The sequence below is a fragment of the Leucopleurus acutus genome (genome assembly GCF_964270905.1).
Source record: "Leucopleurus acutus genome assembly, chromosome: 14".
Taxonomy (NCBI): Eukaryota; Metazoa; Chordata; class Mammalia; order Artiodactyla; family Delphinidae; genus Leucopleurus; species Leucopleurus acutus.
In genome coordinates, this window is record NC_139156.1 from 83,211,905 (window position 1) to 83,219,291 (window position 7,387).

Sequence of the window (7,387 nt, forward strand, 5' to 3'; positions counted from 1 at the left end):
GACGCGCAGGCTCAGCGGCCGTGGCTCACGGGCCCAGCCGCTCCGCGGCATGTGGGATCTTCCCGGACCGGGGCACGAACCCGTGTCCCCTGCATCGGCAGGCGGACTCTCAACCACTGCGCCACCAGGGAAGCCCCTAACCTCTGTTTTATTTATTTCCTCCCTGATATTTATTATTTCCTTCCTTCTGCTGACTTTAGGATTTTGTTCTTCTTTTTCTAATCCTTTCAGGTGATAGGTTAGTTTGTTTACTTGAGATTTGTCTTGTTTTCTGATGAAGACCCAGTCCCCTCCCCAGGGTCTGACCCCCGAAGCCTGAGCCTGAGCCCCCAGCCCCCATCTGCTCCAGCAGTGGAGCAGACAAGCGCCTCAGGCTGGGGAGTGCCGGTCTGCACAGACCCTCTGTGCAGGTCTCTCTCCGCTTTGCCCTCTGCACACCTGTTGCTGTGCTATGCCGTGAGGCTCTGAATGGGCTTTGATGTTTTCTCTTGGGTTCTATTTCTTATAACCCTGAGCTTCGAGGCAGCCTGTGCTTGTGTTCGGAGCTGGAGTTCCTTGTGGCCTCATCATCTTGAGGAGAGACCTGTGGCCATCAGAATCTGGGCTTCTAGGAAGAGTCTCAGCCAGAGAGAAGTGAAGGCGTATGCATTAAAGTAATAGAGAACCATGTTAGCACAGTTGTAAATTATACTCAGTGACAACACGGACGCAGTGGCTGCAGTTGCTACTCTGATATATAGCTGGCAGCATTAGCAATCAGGGCAGCCCCTGGCAAACAAATTTGGTATGCACCCAAAACCACAATAAAAGAAAGGTTTAAACCTGTTGTAGTTTGGTACTTCACTTCCGGAAATCTGTCTGAAGAAATTAACTCCAAATGGGGGAGAGCTGTATACATGAAGATGTTCTGGCAGCCTCAGTTATAACAACAGAAATTAAAAGCAGCAAACTGATAAAAGAAAATGGAAAGTAGATGGTGGGACAGCCACTCAATGAAGTATCTTGTGCCCATTCAAACTGATGATTACAAAGACAACATAACACCATTGATGACGCTTCTGGTTAAGTGAAGAAACGATACCCAAAATTATATGCATAGCAGAACTGCAACGTCATAAAATACGTATCTGAGAAAGATTACATGAAACTACACAAACTAATAGAGATTATGGGAAGAGGGAAAGGTTATGAATGATTTTTTTCTAATTCCTCAAATTTTAGTATGTAGTTTTAATACTTTTATTTTTAAAAGAAGAAGAGGAAGGGAATGTATGAGGGAGCAGAAGTGGAGAGGAAGAGAAGAATGTTCCAGTTTAATTTGAGAGATGCCTGAGGCAGCAGATTGCTCACTCTGCAGGGCTTGGGGACGCCACCCTCCAGGGTGCTCCACTGTAAGGAGGCGTTAGGCTTCCACTCAGTGGTTTGTTGGTCAGAACAGCTCAGCCCTACCACTTTTAGAGGTCACAGTGGTTAGCAGCAGCAGATCAAGGAAAGTGTTTCTGGGGCACTTGGATGTGGGATGTGGACCCTGTCCTGCCCTCAGGGGTTCCCCACCTAACAGGGCCAGGACCAGCTGAGAGCAGCAGGGTAGCACCGAGGAGATCACGGTCAGCTGAGATCACAGTCAGCTCGGGCAGCTGTGACAGATACCGCAGACTGGGGGCATCCAGTAACAGACGTCTGCTTCTCACAGTTCTGGGGCTGGGAGTCCGAGATCACGGTGCCAGCAGGGTTGGTCCTGGGGAGACCCTCTTCCTGATTTGCAGACAGCCGCCTTCTCACTGTGTCCTTACATGGTGCAGAAAGAGAGCATCTCTCGGGGCACTAATCCTGTCCTGGGGGCTCCACCCTCATGACCTCACCTAAACCTCCTAAAGGCCCTGCCTCCAAATACTAACTTCGGGAGTTAGACCTTCAACATGTGAATCTGGGGCACACAAACATGCAGTGTGTAGCGGGCGTGCAGGCGGAGTGTGGGATGGAGGCGTGAGGGGGATCACGTCTTTGCAGCCGCGCACAGGCCTGCCCTTGCCTTTCTTGGTTTAGTCCAGGGAAGCAGGGTCTGGCTGCTGGTTTTTCCTTCACCCTTGCTGGCTGCCATCGGTCAGGAAGGCAGAGGCCCGTGAGGTGGGGACTTGGTTCTGGGTTTTGACCCTCACTGCAGTGCTGTCGTGCTGACTGTGCACCCTTCCTGGGGGGCAGTCACCCTCCTCAGGAAGGGGCGGGAGTCCCTCCTGAAGAGGCGGGTGGGTGATCTGCCCACCAAGCAGAGGCCTTAGTCGTCAGTCAGATTCAGGAGTCCGAGCTGTTCGTAGCCTCCAGTGTGACAGCATGTGACAGCTTGCGCCGCGTTTCAGGGCTGTGATGGCGCACAGGCAGTGCCAGCAAATGGACAGCAGGCGGCGCTGTTGCCACTGGGGGGGACCTGTGGGCCGGCACACCTGTCCCGTTGACCGCATGTGTCGCTCTCTTCTTTCCCTCCCTCCCCGCATCCCGCTAGAGTCAGATGGAGTTCAGCGTGTCCTTCTTGTCCATCCAAGAGCCGAGCTGCAGCACCTCCACCGAGCCCAGGCCGCTGTCCAAAGCCCCTCAGGGCTCGCAGGCCCTCCGACCCTCCCAGGGCAGCAAGTCCTCCAGCCTGGATGCTCTGGGTCCCGCCGCCCGGAAGGAAGAGGAAGCGTCCTTCTGGAAGATCAATGCAGAGCGGTCCCGGGGGGAGGGCCCTGAGGCCGAGTTCCAGTCGCTGACCCCCAGCCAGATCAAGTCTATGGAGAAAGGGGAAAAGGTCTTGCCTGTCTGTTACCGGCAGGAGCCCGCCCCGAAGGCCAGGGAGGCCAAGGTGGAAAAGTCCAGCAGCCTGCGCCAGGAGCAGGGGGTCCTGCCCAGCGTCAGCGTGGAGCGAGAGAGACCCCAGCCCGCCCAGGCCTGCAGCAGCCCGCTGAGCGAAGCCGCCGCCTCCGAGCCCGTGGGGGACACGGAGGGTGCTCTGTTCTCGGAACCCGTGCCTGTACAGGTGGGTGCCTTGCTTCCGGCCAGGGGCTCCTTCCTCCCGAGTGGCCAGGGCCACCTCACGTGGGTGGGCGGACCACAGATGCCCCCATTTTCTCCTTCCTCTGCCATCCCTCGGAGGACTTCTGGGTTCAGGTGTGCTGGGTTGTCGCTCAGCTTGGCGACCAGCACACAGGCAGGAGACGTGTTCTGGTGCCGTGACCTGTTTGCCTGTTCCGTGGTTGTGTCCCAGATGCCCACCGCCCTTCCCCAGTTGTGTGAGGGCAGGTACGGAAGGGACGCAGGGGGCAGGGAGCAGAGGACTCGAGGGGGAAGGCGGCAGTGTGGGTGCCACGCAGGGGCCTGGGAGGCTGGGCTGCAGTGTCGGTGAGGAGGGGACCCGCAGATGTCCCAAGGGACATGGGGGAAGTGGCTGGGACCCCAAGCCTCTGCCAGGAGAGCAGCCGTGCTTGTTTGGGGACCACGGGAGACTTGCCTCAGGAATGATGGGCCACTTCTCATTTCCACGCAAAACAGGGTTAGGTGTCCAGGGAGGAGTCCTAAAGAAAGGACTTCTTTCTGGGAACAGAGGGAAAGGAAGAGAAAGATGTGAGAGGTTCACTGGCTGCAGTGCCGTGTGTCGTGAAGAAAGAGCCCTACAAGAGAATAGGCAGCATGGGTGGCTTCTCCATGTTTTCCCAGTTTTGTGGAGCGCCAACTGTTGTCTTTACCAGCTGTTCTGCATTGCTTGAGAAAACTCAGCAAAGAGAAGAGAAAATGAATAAATAAATAAATAAATAAATAGGTAGGTGTGTTTCAGAGGGAGGCTGTGTTTTGTTTTTAATAAATTTATTTATTTTATTTATTTTTGGCTGCATTGGGTCTTCGTTGCAGCACGCAGGCTTTCTCTAGTTGCGGCGAGCGGGGGCTACTCTTCGTTGCAGTGCGCGGGCTTCTCATCGCGGTGGCTTCTCTTGTTGTGGAGCACGGGCTCTAGGCTTGAGGGCTTCAGTAGCTGTGGCTCGCGGGCTCTAGAGGGCAGGCTCTGTAGTTGTGGCGCACGGGCTTCTCATTGCGGTGGCTTCTCTTGTTGCGGAGCACGGGCTCTAGGTGCGCAGGCTTCAGTAGTTGCAGCATGCGGGCTCAGTAGTTGTGGCTCGTGGGCTCTAGAGCGCAGGCTCAGTAGTTGTGGCTCGTGGGCTCTAGAGCGCAGGCCCAGTAGTTGCGGTGCATGGGCTTAGTTGCTCCGTGGCATGTGGGATCCTCCCGGACCAGGGATCAAACCCGTGTCCCCTGCAGTGGCGGGCGGGTTCTTAACCACTGCGCCAGCAGGGCAGCCCCTGGCTGTGGGTTTTGTTGTTGAGCTGTGGTCATCCTCTGGGTGTTTCCTGGATTGGGGTTCCAGGCACGTCCACGCCTCTCTAAGCAGATGACCTAGTCAGTTGTCCTCCCGAAGAAGGGGAGCCCCGGGACGGGAGGCCCTCTGCCTTCCATCGTCCAGCCTATCCCTCCTTTCAGGGTCTCCCTCCATCTTAGGCCGGCACTTTGGGCCCCTCCCTTGCCGCTCTGGTGCCCGGCTCCATCTCCGCCCTAATCTTCCTGCCTGGTGTTCTCTCTCCGACACTCCGCAGTGGGGTCCACTTCCTCCGAAGGAAGCATCTATATAAGCTACGTGAGGGTCTTCATTGTAACGAGATGCAGGAAAGCGTGTGTGTGGGGTTGGGGGCTGTGAGTAGGACAGAGCACCTGAAACCCTTTGAAAGAACAGATTTACGAGTGCACAGCACAGCGTGCAGTGCGGCTGCACGTAAGACACTGGTAGGAAACCAGAAAAAGGAACGTGTGCCTGAACGCCTTTGGCTTTTCGGGCTCTGGCTCAACCCAAGAGGCGGCAGAACTGGGCCTGGGACGTGCTTCAGAGGGAGCCGTTCAGCTCTGTGGCCTCTGCGTCAGCATCTTCTGTTTGCCGGTGTGTGGAGAGCACAGGGTCAAGGCTCCCTCGCTCGGGAAGACTGCGGCCACCAGGGAAACACGCACTCATGTTAGACCCGGGAGACGGGCCTCTCGCCTCAGGCGGCTGGCGGAAGCCTGTGCAGATGTGTCTGAATTAGCGGCCTGTGCTCGCAGACGGCCCTTTAAACCAACCCCATGTCTTGTGAGTGGGCAGTCTGTGGCCTGAAGAGTGGCCCTGGGTTAGGGAAGACCACTCCAGACCCTTCCGCATCATCTGAAAAGAGTGCGCTTTGCGCCCTCTCTCCGTATTTCTCACCCCCTTCCCTTGGTAAGGTTAGGGAAGACCACTCCAGACCCTTCCGCATCATCTGAAAAGAGTGCGCTTTGCGCCCTCTCTCCGTATTTCTCACCCCCTTCCCTTGGTAAGGTTAGGGAAGACCACTCCAGACCCTTCCGCATCATCTGAAAAGAGTGCGCTTTGCGCCCTCTCTCCGTATTTCTCACCCCCTTCCCTTGGTAATTTATTGCATTTTGTTTCGTCTGTCAGTGTGTGTGTTTCATATTAGGCTCACATGAAACTTGCAACTTGTTCCCTCAGTCCACAGTGACTAAATTTTAACGTGCCCGTCATCCAACAATAGAAAAGCTCCGTTCTTCTCCTTTTCTCTGTGGGTAGTTCCGCAGGCTGCCCTCGGACACGCCTGGGGACGGAGCGGGGTGCGTGTTGGATCCTGTGGAGTGTGGCTGGCACTGAGCTTTATTTAATTTTCTGGTTCCCAGCACTGAGGCAAATTGAGGTCAGGGAGCCTCTGAGACGGGAGCGGACTATTTCATTTGGGTCATTTTAAATGAGGTGCTGTTTTTAGCTTATGCTAACTTAGTCTCATGCCTTATTTTGGTGTTTTTGTCCCTTCTACAGGTCAGCTCAAGTAATGTCATCTTGAAGACAGGATTTGATTTTCTGGACAATTGGTAAAATGTGTTAGACGAAACAAACCAAGAATCCCAAAATGTTTTCCAAAGCGGTGTGGCGAAGGAGAAGAAGGGCAGCGTTCGCCTGTGTCTTTTGATAGTTTCGCTACGCTCTTTTCTTAACCGTTTGGAAACTGGTAAATTTTGCCTTGTCCAGCTTTCCAGATTTTTCCCGTTTTGGTAAGAACAGATACCTGTGCTATTTTCAGCGATTTGATTAACAGAAGTTTTACATTTGGAATTTTTAAAAACTCTTAGGAATTCAGTAAACCTTGTAAATAAATGTTCTGTTCTAGCTCCACCCAATTTTCCCCCTCCTCAGAGAAAGATGTTTCTCAACCCTGTCACAGAAATCATAAAGTGATTTCCATCTCCTCTCCCGTATCCCCTCCCTTTTAGAAATGCACGGGGCTCCTTTCAGTGGGTGGCTGTCCTCAGCAATAATGGTGCTGGGTGCTGGCTGTGCCCATGGGGAGACCTGCCCCACATGGCGGGAGTCCTCAACGCCACGCTCCGGCTGTCCAGGCTTCCCTTGCTGAAGCCACGCTTCTGCATCACGTGCCACCCTTCATTCTCACGTCATTTCCAGGAAACAGGTTGTTGGCATGTGATGGAGGTTGTCTTTAGGCTGCCGTGGTACTTATTCAAACTATTCATCATTGTTTATTAACGAGTTGCATGTTTAGAAGTTTTGTATTAACTTTACATTATTTTGTACCTAGATGTAGCAGTTGTAGGGCTACCACTTTTCTTGGGTTTGTACCAGTTTCCCTTTGGAAGTTCTTTGCTAATTCTGGGGCCTGTTGGGTGTTTCCTGTCCTGGGCACCTGCGGGTGTTGCTGGCAGACCAGGCCCTTCTGATTAGTTGTGTTAGAACCTTCCAGCGTGAAGCTGTTAGGGGCACTGGATGTCCTTCAACCCAAGGACTGGTCAAGCTGCGTCACAGTGGACACTCCCTCAACCCTGACCGCCAGCAGAAGCGGAGTCGAGTTTCTGCATGGCCCGAGCGGCGCCCCCTGGAGACCTTCGTGGTCATGGCAACAGCATCTCCTGGAGGTGGACTCGGCTGCCCGCTTGACCTGTGTTCCCTGCTGCTGGGGAGGGGCGTTAGGGCAGCTCCGAGGCTGCCCGGGAGGACGGGGCGGGGTAGGGCGGGCGGGGAGCCGCTACCCCGCGGCCCCGGGTGGTGCGAGCCTGCAGTACGTGCCCGAGCGTGGTCTCCACGTTGCCTCTCACTGTGTTCTCCTCACCTGACGCCTTAATCCCTGCGAGTCCTGCCAGTGAGCACCTAGTTTCAGTATCAAAGTGTGTCTTTTTACGATGCCTTTCTGTTCCATAGGACCTTCTGAAATGGTTTTTAGAATATTTTATCTGGCTCCAAGGTGAAGCACGTGGCGACTTGTGTTTTCCAGAAAGTTTCTGCCAAAGCTGTGGCCTCGCCAACTTCTGGTTTGGTTTCTGCCAATTGCATCCT

General features: G+C 54.4%; 1 protein-coding gene across 2 annotated transcripts in view; it reads left to right on the forward strand.

Annotated features, from left to right (window-relative positions):
- The window catches only part of LOC309971764 (uncharacterized protein C1orf198 homolog), a 32,038-nt gene extending 24,987 nt beyond the window's left edge, over positions 1-7,051 (forward strand). For both annotated transcript variants that reach the window (XM_082855151.1, XM_082855152.1), the window contains 2 exons: positions 2,501-3,013; positions 5,861-7,051. In XM_082855151.1, the coding sequence (XP_082711277.1) occupies positions 2,501-3,013; positions 5,861-5,917 (570 nt within the window). In that variant the 3' untranslated portion in view covers positions 5,918-7,051. The remainder of the gene's footprint in view (positions 1-2,500; positions 3,014-5,860) is intronic.
- The last annotated feature ends 336 nt before the right edge of the window (positions 7,052-7,387 follow it).